This window comes from Pleurodeles waltl, chromosome 6 (genome assembly GCF_031143425.1).
Source record: "Pleurodeles waltl isolate 20211129_DDA chromosome 6, aPleWal1.hap1.20221129, whole genome shotgun sequence".
NCBI lineage: Eukaryota > Metazoa > Chordata > Amphibia > Caudata > Salamandridae > Pleurodeles > Pleurodeles waltl.
Window position 1 is genome coordinate 1,703,046,307 of NC_090445.1, and position 25,276 is coordinate 1,703,071,582.

Sequence of the window (25,276 nt, forward strand, 5' to 3'; positions counted from 1 at the left end):
TAGAGTGGGGTGGATTGTAGTGGGGTGTGTTGGATCGTAGTGGGTTGAGATCATTTGAGTGTGTGGCAGGATTGGAGTGGACTGGGGAGGATTGGAGTAGGGTGGGTTGGACTGCACTGTGGTGGATTGGACTGGAGTGAGGTGGGGTAGACTTGATGTGGTGGCTTGGGGTGAGTTGTATTGGATTGGAGTGGAGTAGATAAGACTGGTCTGGATTGGGGTGGATTGGTGTGGGGTGGTCTGGGTTGTAGTAGGGTGGATTGTGGTGGACTGCAGTGGGGTGAATTGGGATGGGGTGGGTTGGATTGGGGTGAGATGAATCGGACTGGAGTGTGGCAGATTGTTTTGGATTGGAGGAGGTTGTTTGGCATTGTAGTGGTCAGGTTGGAGTGGGGTGGGTTGTTTTGGATTAAAGTGGGACAGACTGGAGTGGGGCAGGTTGTTTTGAATTGAAGTTGGGCAGATTGTTTGGATTGGACTGGGGCAGATGAAGTGGCACAGATTGTTTTCTAATAGAGTGTGGGCATACTGGAGTGGGACGGATTGTTTTAGATTGGACTGGGGCAGATTGGAGTGGCGCGAATTGTTTTAAATTGAAGTGGGGCAGATTGTTTTGGATTGGAGTAGGGCAGATTGGAGTGAGACAGGTCGTTTTGGATTAGAGTGGGCAGATTTATTTTGGATAGAGTGGGACAGACTGTTTTTGATTGGAGTGTGGCACATTGGAGTGGGCCAGATTATTTTGAATTGGAGTGGGGCAGATTGTTTTGGGTTAGAGTGAGGCAGATTGGAGTAGGGCAGGTTGGAGGGAGTAGATTGGAATGGGGCAGATTGTATGAGGGTGGGTTGGAGTGGGGTGGATTAGGTCAGCGTGGGTTGATTGAATGGGGGTTGGGTGGATTGGAGTGAGGCATATTGTTTTGGATTGGAGTGGGACCGACTGGTTTTGATTGGAGTGGGCAGATTGTTTTGGATTGGAGTGGGGCAGGTTTGAGGGGGCAGATTGGAATGGAGCAGATTGTTTTGATTGGAGTGGGGCAGATTGCTTTGGAGTGGTGCAGATTGTTTTGGATTAGAAGGGGTGAACTGGATTGCGGCAGATGAGATTGAGGTGGGTTGGGAGGATTATAGTGGGGTAGGTTGGAGTGGACTGGATTGGGGTGAGGTGGATTGGTGTGGGGTAACGTGGGTTAGATTGGGGTGGATATTAGTAGGGCGGATTTGAGTAGGGTGGGTTGAGAAGATTGAAGTGGGGTGGATTGGGGTGTACTGCACGATTATGTATTAAAGCATCATTCCAGAGAATACACATAATAAAGAAACAATGTGGCTTTGCAATATTTGGAACAAGTTAATTGTGATCTTTAAAGAACAGCGCCCAGGAGCAAAAACAAAAGAAAACATGAGTGGAAAGCGAGAAAAGACAACTTTGCAAAATAAAAGAAAGCTAGCTTTAATAAATAAAACTTTGCAATTTTGTTTGCCCTGCTGGGCACATGTTTGCCAGTCACAAGTCTTCTGCTTGCAGGGCACTAGAAGTTATAAAGAATGAAATAGTACCTTGATCACGTCACGAGCAGCAGGCGGGCACTGATTAAGGTGAATCAATCAGTGCTTGGTCCCTGCTTCACACAGAGAAACGGAAATGATGCCAGGAGTGCCTTTTTGAATTAGGAGGCTGTAAAGAAGAGTGCCACGCAAACCAACAAATGGTGAGCGACGGGCGGGCTCCAAGCCCTTAACTGAACACAACAGAGTCTTGCAGGCCAGCGCTTGCACTCGCAGGCTCGACCCTAAAAAGGAGCAAGTGAGGGCTGCAAGTAGGCAATAGGGGAGGAAAGGAGGAAGTGACACCCACACTTTACCTGACAAACACCCACACTTTACCTGATAAGCACCCTAACTGCCCTGCACTTTAACACCCACACTTCATCTGATAGACACCCACACTTTACCATATAAACTCCCTCACTTTACCTGATAAACACTACCTGACAAACACCCACACTGTACCTGACAAACACCCACACTTTACCTGATAAGCACCCTCACTGCCCTGCACTTTAACACCCACACTTTATCTCATAGACACCCTCACTTTACCTGATAAACACTACCCGATAAACACCCACACTCTACCTTACAAACACCCACACTTTACTTGACAAACATCCACACTGTACCTGACAAACACCCACGTTGTACCTGATAAACACCCATACTGTACCTGACAAACACCCACACTTTACCTCACAAACACCTACACTGTACCTGATAAACACTACCTGACAAACACCCACACCTTACCTGACAAACACCCACACTTTACCAGATAAGCACCCTCACTGCCCTGCACTTTAACACCCACACTTCATCTGATAGACACCCACACGGTACCTGAAAAACATCCTCACTTTACCTGATAAACACTACCTGATAAACACCCACACTGTACCTGACAAACACCCACACTTTACCTGATAAACATCCATACTGTACCTGACAAACATCCACACGGTACCAGACAAACACCCATACTTTACCTGACAAACATCCACACTGCACCTGATAAACACCCATGTTGTACCTGATAAACACCCATACTGTACCTGACAAACACCCACACTTTACCTGATAAACACTCACACTTTACCTGATAAACACTCACACTTTACCTGATAAACACCAACACTTTACCTGATAAACACCAACACTTTACCTGATAAACACCCATTCTGTACCTGACAAACACCCACACTGTACCTGACAAACACCAACACTTTACCTGATAAACACCAACACTTTACCTGATAAACACCCATTCTGTACCTGACAAACACCCACACTGTACCTGACAAACACCCACACTGTACCTGACAAACACTCACACTTTACCTGATAAACACCAACACTTTACCTGATAAACACCCACACTTTACCTGATAAACACCCATTCTGTACCTGACAAACATCCACACTTTACCTGACAAACACCCACACTGTACCAGACAAACACCCACACTTTACCTGACAAACACCCACACTGTACCTGACACACACTCACACTGTACCTGACACACACTCACACTGTACCTGACACACACTCACACTGTACCTGACACACACTCACACTTTACCTGATAAACACCTACACTGTACCTGACAAACTTTACCTGACAAACATCCACACTGTACCTGGCAAACATCCACATTGTGCCTGGTAAACATCCTCACTGTACATGTCAAACACCCATACTTTACCTGATAAACACTACCTGATAAACACCCACACTGTACCTGATAAACACCCACAATTTATCTGATAGACACCCACAATTTACCTGATAAGCACTACCTGATAAACACCCACACTGTACATGATAAACACTACCTGACAAACACCCACACTGTACCTGATAAACACCCACACTTTACCTGACAAACACCCACACTGTACCTCACAAACACTACCTGACAAACACCCACGCTGTACCTGATAAACACTACCTGATAAACACCCACACTGTACCTGATAAACACCCACACTGTACCTGACAAACACTACATGATAAACACCCACACTGTACCTGATAAAACACCCACACTGTACCGGATAAACACCCACGCTTTACCTGACAAACACTACCTGATAAACAGCCACACTACCCTGCACTTTATTAACACCCACACTGTACCTGACAGACACCCACAATGTACCTGACAGACGCCTGAGGCCAGGCTTCCCTGTGAAACACCTACAATGTCGTCATCACCTGATAAGCGCACTCTGCCCCGCAGCTGATACACACCCAGACACCTGCAAACACGCACAAACTTCCCACCGTTTCATTATAGTGCTTTGTATAGCGCTAGAGAGCACAGGGGCTAAGCTGCCCCCATGCGTGATTAACTGCTGCTGGCCAGGGTTTCAGTGCATTCTCGGGCTTGTAGTCATAGTATTATGAATAGATTAAACTACAATTCCCAGAATGCACAGGGAAAAAACTATTCTGGCGATGCCAACCATGCATGGAATTAGGAACTTGTCGACTACTTCCGTGCACCATTCACTGCCCCCAGCTCCTAAACGCCAAGGAATTATTAATGATGGAAGCCAACTGCCGGTGTAACGTAATTGCGTTCCCTACCCATATTACGGTGCATTCTGGGATTCGTAGTTCTACACATCCTGACTCCTAGGCAGGCTGGACAAAAGACAAGGAGAGTTGTCCAAGCCCGGCCAGCACGTTCCCGGTGTATACAAGGTGGTGACTCCTGGGGGGGGGAGCAGTGCCCCACCCACCCACCGGCTCTCTTAAGACCTGGCCCCCTGGCTGCCTTGGCCTCGTCTCCAGGCTGCAGTGCACCCCCTCCCCCGGCTTCTGGTGGCATTAAGTGCCCCGGCACATTGCTTAGAAACCTGTGCTTCCAATTATCACATGGATTATGGGAATCGTAGTCTTGGAACAGTTTAATTGGGCTAGCACACGTGGGAGACATGTTTGATAAAAGAAATGTCTTGTCAGACTGATCTGTGAAAAGTCTGTTCTGGCGACGTGGGCTCAGGTAAACTTGGATCTGACTCTGGAGCTTGTTCGGCCGTGCGCCCCCAGCCCCTCAAAAACACTAAAATCTATTGCCAAGAGTAGGTATCCTTCAAACGTGTGCGTTCAGTGCGCCCCTGGCATAATTCTTTTGTTTGGGAACCCCAAGCCCACATACAATTATTTTGTCCTAAGCAACTTTTTGGGGGAATTCAAGAGGTCAAACCAGCGAGGGAGGACCCTGGGGGTTGGGGAAAGGCCTTTGTCAAGGTGGACCAGCAGGGGTTGTGTGCAGGGCAAGTCCAGCTCTGTCCCTACAAAGATTTCCACCAACCTGGACCCAGTGTAACCTCCCCCCAGCCCAACACCTCTCCTATCACAGCAGCCCCTCCAGCGGGAAAGTGTCCCATTGTCCCAGCCGAGATGCCAGGAAACGGACCCCCCAGGGGAGCCATCCAGCCCCCCTCGGCCAAAAGGGCCAAGGAGAGGTCCATTGAAGACCTCTTTAACACGATAATGGCCCTCTCATGTTGCATTGTGCGGGGCAGATCACTGGATGCTACTGGTGGGGCGGGGGCCGAGGGCAGGTGTGGGGCACGCCCCCCTGCAAACTCCAGATCTCACTGCCACCCCCCCAGCAGCCGTGACTTTGAAACTGAGGGGTGGAGAGTTGGTCCCGGGGCCGAGGGAGCTATTGTGCTTGCCCCCACCTCCCGCTGGGGCACTTGCCTGGACATTAGAGGAGACCACCAGATTATCCCTCTCAGATGGGGGCTCCCTGGTCTTAAAGTGCAGTCACCGCTGGCTGTGCCCCCCCACCCCCAATAGCTGTAGTTGGCTTTGAAGTATGTTGGGGTTTCAGAGGGTGGGTGGGGCTGAAACACTGGCAGCCCCCCATGGCGGGGGAGGGCCTCCCCACCCGTGTTGGCCAATGGAAGGGAGGTGCCCCATCTGCATTAGAAACTGCCTAATCAGGGCCAATTAGAGACTGGAGTAGCTGTGTGTTTGCAGTTTTGGGGAGACAGTGTTGGGGGTGCACCGGTGGGAGTTTTGGGTGATTGCTCGACGCTGTTTTGAGGTTCTGCTTGACGGACACGAGAGAGGGAGATGGCTGGTCACCTGGGCCAAGAGATTGGGCGCCCTGCCTATGGTTTCGCCCCCCAGGCCCTACACCTGGGCACCCCTGGCATGGATGCCAGCGGGGCTGGCTTCTTACCTGAGAGTTATAGCGCCTACCCAGGCTTCAAGGCGCTGGAATACGGACACGCCGGAGTGGACGGAGAGGCCCGGCCGGGGGCGCACGGGCTGGCACGGGCCTGGTACCCCTTTGCCGAGGCCTGGGGCCCGGTGTACGGACAGCACGGGGCCGGGGCCTACGAGCCCCACCGGGTGGAGGTGAAAGTGGAGAGGCCGGACAAGGAGGCCGGGTACGGGCAGCACCCCCAGGTCTGGGGAGGCTGCTTCGTGCCCCAGCTGGCAGTGCCCCCTTCGGCCCGAGGTCCTTCTCCGGGTGCCAGGGCGCCCAGCAGTGGGCATGTGCCGGCCCAGCCTCTGAGCCCGTCGGACGACAGCCCCCACAGTACCACCAGCAGCGTCAGCCCCGACCTGGAGCCCGGGGGTACCCCCAAGGAGGACAGCGGAGACGAGGTGAGTGATTCAGGAGGGGGCTCTCTTAAACCCTGGACGTACTGCCTGGTATCCACAGCACCCCCGAGCTTTGTACTGGTGCCCCTCTGTACTGTCCCAGGCGCACCCTGCCCTCACCCGGTTTCACCTCTGTACTGTCCCAGGCCCACCCTGACCTCAGTCGGCCTCACTTCTGACCTCTGTACTGTCCCAGGCCCACCCTGACCTCAGTCGGCCTCACCTCTGACCTGTGTACTGTCCCAGGCCCACCCTGACCTCAGTCGGCCTCACCTCTGACCTGTGTACCGTCCTATGCGCACCCTGATCTCACCTGTCCAAGGCCCCCCCTGACCTGTGTACTGTCCCAGGCCCACCCTGACCTCAGTCGGCCTCACCTCTGACCTGTGTACTGTCCTATGCGCACCCTGATCTCACCTGTCCAAGGCCCCCCCTGACCTGTGTGCTGTCCCAGGCCCACCCTGACCTCAGCCGGCCTCACCTCTGGCCTGTGTACTGTCCCAGGCCCACCCTGACTTCACCTCTGACCGCACCCGGTCTCACCTGACCTGTGTACTGTCCCTGGAGCACCCTGATCTCACCTGGTTTCCCATCTGGTATATGTACCGTCCTAGCCCACCCTGACCTCTGTACCGTCCTAGCCCACCCTGACCTCTGTACCGTCCTAGCCCACCCTGACCTCTGTACCGTCCTAGCCCACCCTGACCTCTGTACCGTCCTAGCCCACCCTACCTGTGCTCCGGTCTGACCCAGGAAGTGCTGTTCCCTAGGATTGCTTCATGCCACCTCAACCTCTGTCCTGTCTACTATTGTCCCCTATGTGCCCCCCCCCGCCCCCCCAGGCGCACCCTGACCCTGCCTGGTCTCCGACCCGACCCCTGACTTATTTAGGGGAGAGGATGCCGGTGTTAGGGCTAGAGATGCCCCCTTTGGAGTGGGGGAACCAGCCTCGAGTCTCGGCGTCGGCTCAACATCCTATGATTCTGGGCAGATCACTCATTCTCCCCGTGCCTACCAGGAAATGAACGTGTCCTTGTGTAATGAGACTGGTGCTCATGTAAAGCGCTTCGATACTTCGGGTCGAGTTCCCGCTATATAAAACTGCAAAAAACATAAAAGTCTTGTTCTCTGACTGTTCCAGGCCACCCTAACCTCTGCCCTAACTACTGATGTTCAAAGTGGCTGTCCCATGCCAACCCGGTTCTGGGGCTCCTAAAGCGCCTAGAGGCATTCAGGGAGAGACTGGGAGTTGGAAATAGGGGTCTAAAAAGGAGTGTTATGCATGTTGGAAGCCAGTTTAACTCTGCTCCCAAGGCCGGACTGGCCCTCCCTGGCGTTTCCCCTGGAGACTGGAAGGGTGCTTTGAAAGCATTGCAGAGTTCCTTGTATATCCACCAGTTTTCAGGCAACAATAAAAGAGCTAAGATAACTCTGGTGATTAATGTACCTGCTGGAGAGAGATCAGAGTTTTTTCTAGGTGCAGTTTTGATTTATCTAAGGTAGCGCAGAGGGTTAATGTGCCTGCAGCAACCCATGTGTAATCTGCAGATCACAGCAGAGTATTTTATGTGCATAACTCAGTGGGATACTGCTCCTGTCACAAAGGTCCCTTTGTTAAGTTACAATCATAATCCAGCACAGTGAGCTATGAGCTGCCATCGAAGAGCTGCATGCAAACTGCACAGTACAGGTTAGAAAACTGTTTTTTTCTCCCGGTCTTTGATTAGCCTAATTTTGCTAATGAAGATTTGTTTGGATGGAGATAAATCCTTATTAGTAAATCAACTTTAACCACTGTTGTGAATTTTGAGTTTAGCTTCTCCAGGCCACGCACTCTTGGACATCCTATAACTTGTAGTCTCCTTTGTCAACATTTTTCTGTACACTGATTTACACACCTATGATTCTTTGTGTCCCTATGTGTGTGATGTAAAGTGCTCTGACACCCTAAACCAGCATGAGAGGCGCTATAAAACAAATACATGCGAGAGAGGAGCTATGAGGCACCTGCTAGGAGGCACTGTTAGAGGGGCGTCATTAAAGAGCCCCATATCCGGGAGCACTGTGAGGTCATTTAATATGCTTTAAAAATAAATACAACTGAATAATGTAAAGTGTCCATAGTTTTTGCCATTTTCCCCAAATGTTCGAGGGAGGTGGGCATTGTCCACGCGTCTTCACATGCCACAGAAGGGGGCCGGTCAGATGGTATGTTCTTGTTTGTGGACACCTTACATTTATGCGCGGCCTCTGACGCACGGAGGTGGTGATCCTGTCCGGCCTGGAGGGCTTGGCATATGATACCCGCTGCAGCAGGCTCACGACCCCCCCAGGGGCCTGCTTGTCTGGCTCTGAGTCTGCTGTGCAGGACTGAGGTCCATGCAGAGCTCTGCACCTGGTGCACTGACCGCCCAGGCTGCTTGTCTGGCTCTGAGTCTGCTGTGCAGGACTGAGGTCCATGCAGAGCTCTGCAGCAGGCGCACAGACCGCCCAGGCTGCTTGTCTGGCTCTGAGTCTGCTGTGCAAGACTGAACTCCGTGCAGGAGACTTGCTGCAGGCGCACAGACCGCCCAGGCTGCTTGTCTGACTCCGAACCTGCTGTGCGGGAGTGAACTCCATGCAGAGCTCTGCAGCAGGTGCACTGACCGTCCAGGCTACTTGCCTGGCTCTGAGTCTGCTGTGCAGGACTGGGGTCCATGCAGAGCTCTGCAGCAGGCGCACAGACCGCCCAGGCCGCGTGTCTGGCTCTGAGTCTGCTGTGCAGGACTGAGGTCCATGCAGAGCTCTGCAGCAGGCGCACAGACCGCCCAGGCTGCTTGTCTGGCTCTGAGGTCTGCTGTGCAAGACTGAACTCCGTGCAGGAGACTTGCTGCAGGCGCACAGACCGCCCAGGCTGCTTGTCTGACCCCGAACCTGCTGTGCGGGAGTGAACTCCATGCAGAGCTCTGCAGCAGGTGCACTGACCGTCCAGGCTACTTGCCTGGCTCTGAGTCTGCTGTGCAGGACTGGGGTCCATGCAGAGCTCTGCAGCAGGCGCACAGACCGCCCAGGCTGTTTGTCTGACCCCGAACCTGCTGTGCGGGAGTGAACTCCATGCAGAGCTCTGCAGCAGGTGCACAGACCGCCCAGGCTACTTGTCTGATCCCGAACCTGCTGTGCGGGAATGAGCTACTTGCAGGGCTCAACTATTCATTTTTTTTTAAACACTACGACGCCCCAGGGCTTGGTCCTGATGGTGTTTCTGCCCCCCCTTCCTAGTCCGGGCTCGGTTAATTCCCCTCCCTGGCCCAGCTCCCCTCCCCAGCTCGGTTCTCTTTCCTTCCTGGCCCGGTTAATCTGTAGTTCTCCCCTCTCTGGCCGGTTCTCTTCTGCTTTCGGGCCCAGTACCCCTCCCCCTTCTGGGCCGGTTCTGTCCCCTCTCTGGCCCGGGCTCGGTTCTCTCCCCTCCCCGGGTCATCGGTCCTGGTTTTGCACTTTACCCCCTCCTGGTGCAGGCCGAGCTTGCAGTGAGGTGGAGGGGAAATACCCCCCTCCCACCAACCACCACCACCCGGGGGTGTGGTGGGGGGGGGGGGGGGCGTGGGGTAAATGTCTGCGGGAGGATGTGGCTGCAGGGCCTGGAAGGGGAAGGACCGGTTGGATCCAAGGAACAGGAAAGGTCCGGTTCTGGTTCTCTGTTCCCAGGGAGGCAGTGAGCAGCCCCCACCCCACCCCCCTTGCTGTTTAGTACATTCTTTATATTTTATTTACATATAAAAGGGGCTCTTTGTGGTTTCCAGTGTTTGCCTTTTTGGGATCTGGAGCCTGGGAAGCTGTGACCCCCCCCCCCCTACCCCCAGGTAACTCTGGCCATGGGAGCCCCCCGAGTAGACCCCCTTATCTGTAACAGCCAGTCTGTGCCCTCGGCCACTACCTGGTATGGGCGCGTTTAACCCTGTGTTTGATCTCACCTGTCCAAGCCCCCCCCCCCCCCCCCCCCGACCTCACCCGGTCTCACCTCTGACCTATGTGCTGTCCTATGCGCACCCTGATCTCACCTGTCCAAGCCCCCCCCCTGACCTGTGTACTGTCCCAGGTCCACCCTGACCTCACCCGGTCTCACCTCTGACCTATGTGCTGTCCTATGCGCACCCTGATCTCACCTGTCCAGGGGGGGGGGGGGGGGGGGGGGAGGGTGTACTGGGGCCTTGTAGTGTTTGAGGCCTGGCACTGCCCCCTGCACCCGTGGGCCGCAGACAGGGAGGCACCCGGTATGAGAAACGAGGAGGGCTGCTGATGGTGTGTGTTTGAGCCCCAGGTCCTCAGTTATATGGGTAGAGTTGGGGTTCACCCCACTATGGCTGTGGGGCAGCACACTCATGCCGCAGGACCCCCGGGTCTTCCTGGGTATAGGTAGAGTTGGGGTTCGTCCTACCCATGCTTGTTGGGCAGCGCATGCCTCAGGACTCCTGGGTCTTCCTTGTCCTTCACAGCTGTGGAGCAGCACCCCCTTCCCATACAGGCACCCCTGTGTCTTGCTTCTATGGGCAGTGTTATGGAGCCCCCCATCCAGGTCTGTGGGGTAGGACCCTGGACCCTCGCCTGTATGTGTAGGGTTGGGGTTTGTCCCATAACGGGCAGTAAACTCGTCTCTCTCCAGGACCCCTGGGCCACCCTTGCATGTGTATTGTTTTGGGGTTCGCCCTACCCATGCCTATGTGCCAGCACACTCCACCCTCCCCAGGACCCCTGGGCCTTCCTGTTATGGGTACTGTTGGGATTAACCCCACCCAGGCCTCTGGGGCAGCCCTCTTCTGTTGCCCCCCTGTGTTGTGTAGTGCTTTGAATGTGTGGCTGAGGAGCTTGAAATGGGTTGCACCTGTGTATAAGGGGGCAGCGTGGTTCCCTGTGGTGTGAGGGGTGTTGAGGGTGTCTGGCTGAGTTCTGGATGGTCTGTGGTCTTCCTTAGCACGTTGCGGGGTACAGGGTCCCCCGCAGTCCAGACTGCTTGTGATGTGTGTGAATGAGTTTTCTGGTGTCATTTGAACATTTTCTTCAGTAGTTCAGTGTGCGGAAGCATGCAGTGCGTTGACTCGTGCTGGCGTGTCCAGTTTGTTGTTAGTGGTGATGCCCGGTGGGTGCTGGACCGGTGGGTGCCGGTGGTGCGACCGGGGCCTTCAGCCACCCAGCAGAAGTCCCCAGTGAGTTAGTTTCCTGAATATCACAGTTTCTGCCTTGGGACAGCCGAGTTGCATCCAAGTGGCGCCCTGGGCCATGAAGGAGGGGGACCCTCTCCTGGTGTTGGGGGTTTTGTCCGATGGAAGGCAGTATGGGTTGCGTCGTCGGTGTAGGAGAGGGTGTTGATACCGTGGGGGAGAGGGGTCACCCCTATGCTGACCTGACACATGGGGATTGGGGGATTTAAAGAGTAAGCGGGGTGAGGGCGGGTATCCCGACAACTGCAGTATTCTGCAAACTTCAGGGGGCCTCCTCAGCACAGTACCCTGACAACTCGTAAGTGAGTCCGGTAGTGATCCTGTACCCGCGTATCCGCACTTGTGCACTACTGGGGCCTGCCCCCACCCCCTGGATCTGCTCCTGTATCCACACCCGTGCACTCTCAGGGCCTTCTCCTGTATCCAAACCCGTGCACTCTCACGGCCTTCTCCTGTATCCACACCTGTCCACTCTCAGGGCCCGCTCCTGTATCCACACCTGTCCACTCTCAGGGCCCGCTCCTGTATCCACACCACACCTGTCCACTCTCAGGGCCCACTCCTGTATCCACACCACACCTGTCCACTCTCAGGGCCCGCTCCTGTATCCACACCACACCTGTCCACTCTCAGGGCCCGCTCCTGTATCCACACCACACCTGTCCACTCTCAGGGCCCGCTCCTGTATCCACACCACACCTGTCCACTCTCAGGGCCCGCTCCTGTATCCACACCACACCTGTCCATTCTCAGGGCCCGCTCCTGTATCCACACCACACCTGTCCATTCTCAGGGCCCGCTCCTGTATCCACACCACACCTGTCCACTCTCAGGGCCCGCTCCTGTGCACTCTCAGGGCCTACTCCTGTATCCACACCTGTGCACTCTCAGGACCTGCTCCTCTCAGGGTCTGTTTCTATATCACACCTGTGCACTCTCAGGGCCCGCTCCTGTATCCACACCTGTCCACTCTCAGGGCCCGCTCCTGTATCCACACCTGTCCACTCTCAGGGCCCGCTCCTGTATCCACACCACACCTGTCCACTCTCAGGGCCCGCTCCTGTATCCACACCACACCTGTCCACTCTCAGGGCCCGCTCCTGTATCCACATCACACCTGTCCACTCTCAGGGCCCGCTCCTGTATCCACACCACACCTGTCCACTCTCAGGGCCCGCTCCTGTATCCACACCACACCTGTCCACTCTCAGGGCCTGCTCCTGTATCCACACCTGTGCACTCTCAGGACCTGCTCCTCTCAGGGTCTGTTTCTATATCACACCTGTGCACTCGGGGATCTGTAGTTATCACACCTGTGCCCTCTCAGCCACCCTCCCCAGCCTGGATCTGTTTCTATATCACACCGGTTCACTCTCAGCCACCCGCCCTCCCCCCAACCTGGATCTGTTTCTATATCACATCTGTGCCCTCTTAGGTCCTTCCCCTCTCAGGGTCTGTTTCTATATCACACCTGTGCACTCTGGGATCTGTAGTTATCACACCTGTGCCCTCTCAGCCACTCTCCCCAGCCTGGAACTGTTTCTATATCACACCTGTGCACTCTCAGCCACCCTCCCCAGCCTGGAACTGTTTCTATATCACACCTGTGCCCTCTCAGCCACTCTCCCCAGCCTGGAACTGTTTCTATATCACACCTGTGCACTCTCAGCCACCCTCCCCAGTCTGGATCTGTTTCTATATCACACCTGTGCGCTCTTAGGTCCTGCCCCTCTCAGGGTCTGTTTCTATATCACACCTGTGCACTCTTAGATCCTGCCCCCACGGATCTGTTGTTAGATCACACCTGTGCCCTCTCAGGACCACCCCACCTGATATGTTCCTATATCACACCTGTGCACTCTCAGGTCCTGCCTCCTTCCCAGGGGTCTGTAGTTATCACACCTGCGCACTCTCAGGTCCTGCCTCCTTCTCAGTGGTCTGTAGTTATCACACCTGTGCACCCTCAACCCTCCTCCCACCCACAGGATCTGTTCCTATATCACACCTGTGCCCTCTGGGGGTCTGTAATTCTCACACCATCGCGCTCTCAGCACCCCCCCCCACCCCCAGATCTGTTCCTATATCACACCTGTGCACTGTTAGGCACATTGAAGTTATGTTGCCTTTATAAAAAAAAATCACAAATACATAATTTCCAAAATACTAGTCTGACCAGGCGTGCCTTACTAAGGTGTATGCACATTCTGATTATTAGAAATGGGGGCGGGGATTTTGAAGAGTATTTGGAGTCCCTTCCCTTTTGACACATACCCCCAGACAAGATACAAGCAGGGCCACTGGAATTACGCAGCGGCTCGGCTGTGGTAATCGCACAGTTCTAGATTTGCCACATTTTGCCTCCTAATCCAACATCTTCTGCAGACTTTAGCGAAGACAAACAACTGTTTGTATCTGAAACTGTTCAAAAGTTACTAAAAGGATGGTGACACGTGCAGCAGCACAGTGGAAGGCCCTGTGAAAGCTGGGCCGGTCACCTTTCTGTTGCTTATTTCTTTATCTGTTTGTTAAACTGGTACCGATAAGGTGGAAGCAATGCCCAGGCAGTGTTACCAAGTTTAACAAGCATTTGCAACGCAATGAGTCTCGCTTTTGCTCGAGTTAGAGCTGTTAACATTGTAAATTTTCTTGCCATATAAATTGAAAATGAAAAGTAAAACACTTGACATACGCAAGCCGATTCAAAGCGTCACAGCCGCCATGAGAGTCAATGCAGTGCAATTATCCATGTGGCAGGGTTGATGTCGAGGACGGTAAGCAAACCGCCCCAGGGAGGGACAAACGTAAAGCATTTACCAATGATAACAAAGGATTTTTGAATGGCAAGCCCATGAACAAGTGATAGTGATGGGCATGCAGTGGGTGTGGTTACAAGCCTATAATACTTACAACAGTTGAGAGCGCTTGCGCACTCAACCTAACATTACTAACTAATTAAGTAACATGATTACAAATGTGGCGCTTTATGCCACATAACGCCTTTTCGGGTCACACAATTTACTCAACCCTGACGCATAATTTGGCCCTTTCCTGCCACATAATTCAAGTGGCCCTGGATATAACTGACAACACATATTAGTGATGGCCCAATACAAAGTCCTGTTATCAGCATAATGCTTCTTTCAGTCAGAGCCTGGCACCAACCCGATCAATTAGCAATTGTCCCCCACCAGATCATTTGAGGACTGTCTTTAAGTTTGAACTGTCTTAAAAGGAGGGTGTTTGGTTTGGATGAGGACACACAAGTGAACCCCCAACTCTATGTTCTAGGGGTTTGTCTCGAAGTCTGTGAAGTCTTGCCTGGGAGGGAGGCAGTGGGTGTTAGGTGTGACAAAGGTCCGAACTTTGTAAAGACGTGACGTAGTTGTCGTTTTTCCCGCTCTGTGTTCCCTGGCAGGACTCTCCCACCTCTATGGGCTGTCTCCGCCAGTTTGTGGACTGCCTTTTGAAGAGAGGATGCGGGGTGTGGCTGGGGGTGCGTATGTGAACACTTTACTCAGTCTGTCTTCCCTTCTCTTTGTTCCTGGCAGGACACTCCCACCTCCGGAGACCTGGAGCAGTTTGCGAAGGAGCTGAAACACAAGAGGATCACCCTGGGCTTCACCCAGGCAGACGTGGGGCTGGCCCTCGGGGCGCTGTACGGTAAGCCTGTAGATACCGCACACACCTGTCCAATCACGATTCTGCACTTCCTTCCTTCATCACAAATGTATAATTTTGCTTGCACTCTGCCTATTTTCATGGAATACTTGCCTCTCTTCCAAACCTTTTTGGAGCATGACATCTTTTGCACCCACATGGTAGTCCGTCTTTGACGTTGTTCAGCGTAAACATTGCCCTCTTGGCTCGTCTTGCGAAAGCGCTCACACAGAGCGTTGCTCCTGTGGGTTATTGGGTTGAACCATTTGGGCTGGAGTGTTGCATTATTTGGCTTGTGCGTTTGGACTGTTGTGTTGCATTGCCCCTGTTGGAGCATTGGACTCAAGCATTTTGGCTGTTGCGTTGCCCTTGTTGGGTCTCAAGTGTTTGGACTGGAGTGCTGACCCTTTGGGCTATTAGTATTTGGGCTGCAACGTTTTCCTGGTTGGTTTGCATGATATACAGTAAAGAATATGTTGGCACTAACAACAATGTTGCCCTTTGTGGTGTGACCAAAGTTGGTTGCTACATTCCAAACACTTGAGCAATAGACCCAATAGCGTGATTTCTTCTGGAATAAGACATTATGGGGGTCATTCCGACCCTGGCGGTCAAGGACCGCCGGGGCCGGGGATGCGGGAGCACCACCAACAGGCTGGCGGTGCCCCGCAGGGCATTCTGACCGCGGCGGTTTGGCCGCGGTCAGACCAGGAAAACCGGCGGTCTCCCGCCGGTTTTCCACTGCCCTGGGAATCTGCGCCGCCATGGGGGATTCCGACCCCCTCACCGCCATCCTGTTCCTGGCGGCTCCGACCGCCAGGAACAGGATGGCGGTGAGGGGTGTTGTGTGGCCCCTGGGGGCCCCTGCAGTGCCCATGCCAATGGCATGGGCACTGCAGGGGCCCCCGTAAGAGGGCCCCACTTTGTATTTCAGTGTCTGCTTTGCAGACACTGAAATACGCGACGGGTGCCACTGCACCCGTCGCACATACCCACTCCGCCGGCTCCATTCGGAGCCGGCTTCCTCGTGAGGAGGGGTTTCCCGCTGGGCTGGCGGGCGGCCTTCTGGCGGTCGCCCGCCAGCCCAGCGGGAAAGCCAGAATGGCCTCCGCGGTCTTTCGACCGCGGAGCGGCCATATGGCGGCTCCCGCCGCCCGCGGGGGTCAGAATGACCCCCTATATACCGACAAATCAATGCTATTCAATCTTATGGGACAAACTAGCTCAACAGCATAAGTTCTGTCTTATAACACCTTTTAATGTAAGGTACAAATTCTTCAGATTAAGAAATATTTTTCTTATTTTATCCAGCCTTTTTGGATGGCCAGATATGGGCACTTTGGATCCACGAGTTGGCCATGTTGGGGTATGGTTCAAGAGCACTAGCTGTTTAGGCAGGAACGTTTGCCACCTGAGTTGCAGTTCTGGCTGAATCCCTGGCAATTTTATGGGATGGGGAAATGAGCATCTTGGGTCACTGGCCATTTGGGATGGACTGTACCAGTTGACGTGTGCTCATCTGCTTGGACAGACTACCCTGTAGGTGATTTGAGCCTGAGTTGACTCTGTTGGGATTCAGGTTGTAGAGTTGTTCTCTTGGGTCACTTGAGCTAGAGTACTAAACGGATCAGGACACTAACAACCTTCTTAAGTTTGGGAAAGCAATGAAAAGCACAGCTTTTGATTTTTATCAAGACTTGTGTAGCACTCTAATGCTCAGACATGAATCGTCTATCGCTCGATGAGAGGACGGCATAGGCTTGGCATTGAAAGTTAATCATGTTTATTCACTTTGGCTTAAGTACTTAGTGTGTTGAACTGTTTAGGCCTCAGAGTGTGGGATTAGTCACCCTGCTCATTTTTGTTGGTGTTAGGTTGGTAGTTTGGACTGCAAAGGTCCTGTTTGGTTCACGTGGGACAGAGAGATTAACACTTTTGCTATTTGGCTCGTAGCATGAGTTGTGAGTCAGAGAATTGAGCCTGTTGGTGGGAATGTTGGCCTAATATCTCACTACATACAACTCTGTGCTCACAGTCGCTTTACAGTTCACTGGTTTGCTAATGCTTTTCACAAGGTGGCAGGGTGGTCCATTACTGGAAATTCTTTCCTTTATTCAAGGCTCTCCTTCAATGAGCCCCAACCGTCTCTGTAACTCAACACTGTTTCTCAATCCAGGGAAGATGTTCAGCCAAACGACAATCTGCCGGTTCGAGGCCCTGCAGCTGAGCTTCAAGAACATGTGCAAGCTGAAGCCTCTTCTCCAGCGCTGGTTGGTGGAGGCCGACACCAACGAGAACCTACAGGAGGTAACTAGCGAGCTCTAACCACATTCCCGCTGCCATCAATCACGGACTGCTTTCAAAGCATCCAGATACATCTGTTTCTCCCTTCGAGACGCCGTGCTATGTAGGGCCCTCACTTCGCTGGCCCGTTACTTATGGCATTGGTTGCCTGTTCCGTGGGGACCTACAAGGCCCTACACAAGTGCAGACTCTCCTTCTTGACCCACCGTCTGACGTTCCACCAGACACCTCCTCTCCCCTTCCCTTTCTCTAACCATCTCCCCCTGCATCCAACATAGCAGACGCGGAGGTCGCTCCTTCTCCTACCTAGCAGCACGGACATGGAATGAGCTACCCGTTCATCTCTGTACCACCCCATCTCTTCCAAAGTTCTGAAAGGCCCTGAGGACCTGGTTATTAAGTAATCCAGGGGACCCTGCCAGTGCCTGGATACCCTCATGTGCAACAAGAAGCGCTCTACAAATCTACTGATTGATCGATTGGTTGATCTGCTTCCTTGACCTTGTTTTCTCTTTGTCTTCCTTCTTTAGCTCTGCAACGTGGAAAACGCTCTCCAGCAGGCCCGGAAGAGAAAGCGGACCAGTATCGAGAACAATATCAAGGGCAGCCTGGAGTCTTTCTACCTCAAATGTCCAAAGCCATCCCTCCAAGAAATCAACCAAATCTCAGAGGAGCTCAACCTGGAGAGAGATGTAAGTAGGGGTGGGCATTGGGTGGTGGCTGAGGCCAAGCTGGGACTGGTCTGGAGGCATCTGGGGTGGTTGTGGGTGTGACTAAGGGCAGGTGTACAGTGGGCGCTGAAGCATCTGTGTGCAAGGTACCCAGAGTACCACCGCACGTCGCGTCGGAAGGCGGCTGGCTGGCTGCTCTTTTGATGTCTGAAAAGAGCCTGCGATTCACGCAGTGCACAGCGAATGCGCAAAGTGTCTGGTTTCAAATGGGTCCGCTATTGGGTTTATGTTTAGTCAGTGGTCAAGGTGACCCATGGAAATTAGAAATGGCTTCTGGTGGAGGCAAGAATACAATTCAATTGGCTGGGCTTTTTCTAATGTCTCCCTGGTCGAGCCTTACCTGTAACAACAGCCTATAAATGGCGTTCGTTTGGTCATTTGTATTTGAATAAATTAAGCGACAAAGACTGGAGAGCATGTTTCTCAGCCGTGGGGAAGTATTTTTGTGAAGCTGCCCCTTCTGCATCGACCGCCCCTAACTATTTTCTCCTTGGGTTTGGAACATCAGCAGGATTAGGATAACATTCATCTTTGTACAACCACCTGCTGTAACTATGGGGGTCATTCCTACCCTGGCGGTCCGAGACCGCCAGGGTAGGGGACGGAGGAAGCACCGCCAACAGGCTGGCGGTGCTTCAGGGCTATTCTGACCGCGGCGGTAAAGCCGCGGTCAGAAAAGGGAAGCCGGCGGTTTCCCACCAGCTTCCCGCTGCCCCAGGGAATCCTCCACGGCTTGCAGCGCCGCCATGGGGATTCCGACCCCCTTCCCGCCAGCCTGGTTCTGGCGGTTTTCACCGCCAGAACCTGGCTGGCGGGAACGGGTGTCGTGGGGGCCCCTGCAGTGCCCATGCCACTGGCATGGGCACTGCAGGGGCCCCCCAACAGGGCCCCACATTGATTTTCAGTGTCTGCTTGGCAGACACTGAAAATCGCGACGGGTGCAACTGCACCCGTCGCACACCAGCAGCTCCGCCGGCTCCATTCGGGCAGCCCAGCGGGAAAGCCAGAATGACCGCCGCGGTCTTTTGACCGCAGTGCGGTCTTCTGGCGGGGGAACTTTGGCAGGCGGCCTCTGCCGCCCGCCAAAGTTGGAATGACCCCCTATGTCTCCAGCTTTGTTGTTTAATATCACTTGCTCTCCTTTATTCTCTCTTTGCAGTGGTTTCTTTCTCTCACCTGCTAAGAAAGCACAAATGTAATATTTACATATTTGTACATCCCAGGGCTCTTGGAATTTTTTCTCTATTGTTTAAGAGCATTCATTGTATTTTAAACCTAAGTGTTTAACCTTCATAAATGAGCCCTGATGGATCATAAGCATTGTAGGAGTTGAGCCCTGTTTTAGCCTCAGTGCAGCATGGACAATGGTTTGCGAACTGAACTAACTTTCCCCGCTTCCGTCCCTCTAGGTGGTCCGGGTATGGTTCTGCAATCGGCGCCAGAAAGGCAAGCGCAGTATCTGTCGGGATGAGTACGAGAGCTTCCAACAGTACCCTGGGATGCCACAGCCCGGATCCCAACCCATGGGTCACCTGCCCAATTCCTACGTGACGCAAGGCTACAACGGCGCAGCCTTCGCCTACATGCCCCCCTTCCACGACGGCGAGGCGTACTCGCAGGTCGTCAGCAGGCCCATGCACTCCACCTGAACTTGGGGGGCACCATTGACATTTAAGAACTGGCAAACGTCAGCAAATCTCCCTTCCAATGGGCAGAGAGGGGGCATCTCAAAGCAATCTGAGTAAATAACTACATTTTAATGTCACCAGGGGATGTGGGTATCTGCTCCAACGCCGACGAGTCCAAGCCAAGTTTTGGGTATCGCCATGCACCCGAAGAGGTGGACACTTTTAAGGATTCTGTTTTTGAATGTTGCTGTTTTTAGAGGGCACAGTTAGACCAGTAGACTCAAGAATATGTATTTTTTTAATTGTAAAATATTTTTCAGTTACAAGAATTCCATTGGATGTGTTTTTACTTTGTATGTTGTACAGGAGTTAGACTGGTCAGTGTCTGTGTGAGGGTGGGGGTTGCTAGAATAGGGTTGTAAGTTGAAGCATCCCAGATGTATGCTGGAGTAAGGGAGGTGAGGCCAGCTGCTTGTGGGACAGTGGCCTGGAGCTGCACCCCTAGAGCGCGCGACCGACACACAAGCGGAGTTACGACGCTTTATATGTCTTGAGGTAGTGGTAAGCTATTGTGTGGGGGGGGGGTTGTCCATTATGCCCTCTGCGGATGAATTGCTGCACCAGCAGGATTCCCTCATGGCTAGATATCCCAGCTCTAGAGAAGAAACCCCTGTCCTTTGGGCTATATGTGCTGCGTAGGAACATGTATTTCCTTTCTGTCTGTGGGGTCTCAATCACAAATATTCTTTATATCCTGGGGTGGTATGTCATTTACATTCCGCAGAGGGCATGAATCTGCCCTCTTCCGCATTTAGCTAAGTCATCATGGGCGAAGGCACTTCACTGTGCCACCTGCCACCTCCATCAGCTGCGTTGGGTAAAACAAACCGACTGCTCCTGAACACACATTATATGGATAGGCCTAACTAGGTGTGGAAAATCAAATTCCCTTGTGTCTCTGGAATTTAGGGTACTGCAGGAGGACAAGAAATTCATACTTTGGGTTGACGCCGGGCAGCCAAAGAGATGTCCCATCCTTTAAAACCACCCTTTCCTCTTGCAAAGAGTTGCTATATGTTGCTTACTGAGCTCTGGTGATCTTTTTTTGGGGTGCGGCCAAGGTTGGGGTCCATTCTGTTGACACTGTCTGGATGCACACCATCACTGCTTCTTGCCAGTCTATAATTTTGGTGCCCTTCATTTGGTTTTATTCCGAGATCCCTGCCCAGTAGGGCTTGCCCTTGACTGTCCAAAGAGGTGTGGGGGCGCAGTGATGGAGAAGAGTCAAGATTATATGGGGCTGTCATATTGAGCTAAGGGTTGATAGAAACGTGGTTTGACCTGAACCGGGGTACATTTGTACAAAGACCAGGTAAAAATGTCACAATGACCCGCGCCCTCCCGATGTATTGCCTGTAATCTACCAAGATGTACATACTTTTTTTGAAATTGTAAATCTATATTTTAATTATTATTTTGAGTCGGTGTCTATGTAATGGAATAAAATGCACACTCGCATGGAGCATGGGCTTTGTACAGGGAGCTAGATATTGACTGTTCCCAAACGTCACCACCCCATGTGCTGTCAGTGCGTCAACCCCCCTTGAAAGGACTACTCAAGACCGGGGCACACGTGCCCATTCCAACCTGGACTTACTCCTGCAGACTCTTAAGACGTGTGACTGGCATATCCACTTCCTTTGTTTACATTTCTTTGAGAGCAACTTTAAATCACACCCTATACCCCCATAAGAATCCTACAAACAGCCATTATCAGTCTTCCAGTGCCATCCCGTCTGTAGTCCGTCCAGGAGGGTGGCCATACTCAGTCCTTCTACCCCACCTGGCCTCTATGATCAGATGGCGGCCACATCTACACGTGTTGTCTACAGGACAGCGGCCATTTTGGAACCTTCTCTTGCAGCCTTCAGATGCCACTTTGTAATGTCTCCTGGCAACAGCTGGCTGAAGTTAAACTGATAAAATGGGGTTTGACGAACTGATCTTTTTGATAGGTGGAAAATAATGTGAAATATACCTGTGTTTAGCCGAAAGGCAAGTCTACCACTCGCTTCAAAAAAATTGGTTTCTCTTCATCAAACCGACTTGGGCTACAAGAAAAAGGAATTGAAGATCCTTTGACTGCCATAGGCTGGGCTTGCGACAAGCTTCAGGTTTCTGCAGAGCATCCGAAGGTGGAATGGACATTGCCAGCCAGACATGGTCACTCTCGCCTTCCCTCCGGCTGGTGTGAGGGCCCATTATGCTAGTTTTTCAGATGTTGCATGTTAGGAAAAGTGAGGATGATCGAGTTATTTCTCTTTTGAAATTGTGGTGTTAATTCCTTTCAAGGTTTTGTAAATAGATTATTATTTTTTTTTTTCCTTGCTCTCTGACACTTTAATTGTGCAAAATACATATACTGATATGTAGGACTCCCAGGCTCTGGTGTGTTTTTATTTCAGGAAAATGGGGGTGGGTACAAGAATGTTGTGGAGTACCACGGTATGGAGCTACAACGGGGGGCAATATGTGTCTGTAGAGTCTGCGGAGATGTGGCTCGGTGCGCACTGGCTTCTGTGTGATGGCTGACACAGCAGAAAGTCCCTTAAATAAGGGAAACCTGGACACATGCATATATTGTACTGTAGCATTGATATAGCGCTTTATGCTCCCAAGGAGGCCACAAAGCACTCTGATTTGCAGTTCCTGGTGCCCTTTCGGAGGGCGTGGTTGACGGGTTGTAGGATGTAGTTTGGCCTGTAGGGGTGGTGTTGAGTCAGGTGCATGAGGTTAAAAGGCGTACCGCACACATGGTGCCCCGCAAAGGCATAGAGCATTGTGTAGCGTGTGAGAGTCCCTATGTCTGCACATACCTGCTATTGTAGGATTGGTCAGTGTCCTAAACTTGAGAACTTCAGATGTATATGGTGTGAGTAGGTGGAGTCCATCTGTGAGCACATTATTGGAAGGAACCCCCCAGATGTGACGGTGGTGCACCCTTTAGAGGCATTGGGTGAGATTAGAGTAAACAGCTCTTGGTGTGTATCCTGGAGACCTGCTTGTCCCGTCCTTGGGGTCTTCTAGCTGCTTTGAGAGTGTTCGCCTTGTCGCCGGCTAGCCTCTTGGATTCTGGGACATGTGGCTAAATCAAGCTGACCCTTACAGCTACAGAGATATTAACAATGAGTTTTGTTTTATATTTCCTTTCAAAGGCTGATGGTTCTTCCAGCCAGGAAGTACATGTTGAATTCGCACCATGTTGGCTGTTCGAATCCCTTCAGAGGGCCACGAAGGAGTTACTGGGCCCAACTGTGGGGGTCGAGGACATTTACTTCTGATGTTCTGGGATCCAATTTACTCTGGATTCTGAGTAAGTGGGCCAAGTATCCCTTCAGTACTTGACTATCAGGGTATGCGTGGTCCGAGCAGTCCAAGGCTCCCTGGAGGGGGTTGGGATGTGTGGATACAGATTAGTGGACACAGTGGCTCTCAGCTCAAAATGAAGCAGCAGCAAGAAATCATTGTCCAGCCAAATGCTTAGGTCTATAAAAATAGAGAAGGGTTTTATTTTCTATAGCTACTAGCACAAAGGTAAACACGACATTCACAAACAATCGCACAGTCCTCTGCTGAGGTTGGGGCTACAGTGTTTCTTTGGCGATTCCCTATCCCGTTCCCTAGTGCTAACGACTGTGGTTATTCCCCATTCACTATTGGTGACATCCAGGGTATGTCCCACTAGCAGTCAGTCTCACGAGTCCACTTTGACTCTAACACCAATAGTTTTCCAGCGCTAACTAGCAGTCACTTACCCCTGGGCAGACCGTCCCAAGATCAGTCTTGCCCATATCGGCAGGAGGTGAGCATCTCCATTCCTGTGTGAGCTTCCGTCCTCGGGCACTCAAAGCAGCTGCGCTCAGGTGAGTCTGCTGCGTGCACCTGCCCCTGGCAGGTATAGGGTCCTTTGCTCGCTGTCGTGCTCCGGAAGAGACCAGAGGTTCTCTGCGACTGCTCCTGCAGTGTAAGTGTCCGGACCGTCTCCCGTGGGGAGTGGTTGCAATGATTCCGCGGTGGGTTTCTCATCTGGGTGATGATGGCAGGTGCTCTCATGCGCCCTCAGTTCTCCAGTGGGAAACTGCAGATCACGTTGCAGTTCTTGATGCTCCCGGAGACCCCCCCTCCAGCATATAGGTCCACCGTATCTCCCAGCGCACGGGTTCCCACCCAATCACACTAGGGAAGTCAGCAGTGGTGGCCCCGCCAGACATGCGGTGTCCAGGGCAGGTGAGCTTGGATTCCTTACTGAGATGTGCCCAGGCCCTTGTGACCTCACATTGAATGAACGAGCACCATCTGAAATGTACAGGTGAAGCCTGGCTCTCCCCCCTCCATTCTGCCCCCAGCAAGCTAACGCCAGGACAAAAATGCACAAATCTGCCAGGGGTTCTCTAACACCTCTCCATGTACCACCATGCAGGCCTGGGTCCCCCAAAATGGAATCCAGGGACCTCTATGGGTTGTACCATCCGCAGGCATGCATACACCCAGTGCAGGTATAGAGGCATACCCACTCCACAGTTCTGCATCCTTCGTGTATTTTACCACTCATAGGCCAACATGCATCCATCACATGCATTCACTATGCACACGCTGCTCCGCAGTGCATTCTCTCTGTAGTGTACCCTTCCCAGGTACACACTCGCCCAGCTCAGATACACCACTTCTGCACGGCGCTGCACTTCACACCAACCTGATATATGCCAACGGTGAGAGAAGCACACAGCAGGTGAACTTTAAAAGAAGTGAGAATGTAGGCCTCACTCCAGTAACACTGGTTAAAAAGGTCTTATTCATTCCTACTGATTACTACACGGGATGCTGCCACCACCAGGCGTCACCACCACACTCGGCTCCTGAGGAAGGCAGTAGCCTTCTGCCACTATAAGGGTAGCGCTTTGGGCCGTCCAACAAGACCACAACCAGTGAGGCAGGCCGAGGTCATGGCGCACATGCGTGATCCATCTTTGCTTATGACAACAAAAACCAACATTAGGGATCCAGGCCTCAGTACAGCTGGGCACTCCGGGCAGTGATACACGTCCATTACCATATGCAAGACTTTTCCATTTTACCAAAGGGGTTCAGTCTACTCGCCAGTTGGGTGTGCAGATCCTTAGCTCTAACATAGGACCCTGCCAACATGTATTAAAAAGGACCTAAACAGTTCCATGGAACGATCTACGACCTTCTTGAAGCCATTAGATGGTAAAGTAAGAGTGTTATCATTGATAACACACCGGGGCTACATGAAATGGATGGCCCGTTGGCAACATTTTATCATTAACACAACTAGGATGTGTCTGATTGCTATCAAATAGAGGTGCCTGAAATCATTTCTTTTTTTGGGGTTGAAACGTCAACATTGTATTTGAAAATGTGGATTGGCTTGTGAGGAATTCAGCAGGCTCACAGTACCTATGGTTATGGGTGCTTATTTGACACCTCACACTCTGGTTTTAGCTTTCTTGTAAATAGTACTGCAACACTGATACTAACACATAATTGGCTCA

General features: G+C 52.3%; 1 protein-coding gene across 1 annotated transcript; it reads left to right on the top strand.

The window, feature by feature from the left end:
- The first annotated feature begins 5,199 nt into the window (after positions 1-5,199).
- Positions 5,200-22,139, top strand: LOC138301392 (POU domain, class 5, transcription factor 3-like). The gene is made up of 5 exons (XM_069241829.1): positions 5,200-6,191; positions 14,932-15,043; positions 17,217-17,347; positions 17,875-18,036; positions 19,485-22,139. Exons 1-5 carry the CDS (start codon positions 5,652-5,654, stop codon positions 19,722-19,724), a joined length of 1,185 nt encoding a protein of 394 aa, XP_069097930.1. The 5' UTR covers positions 5,200-5,651; the 3' UTR covers positions 19,725-22,139.
- Positions 22,140-25,276: the final 3,137 nt, after the last annotated feature.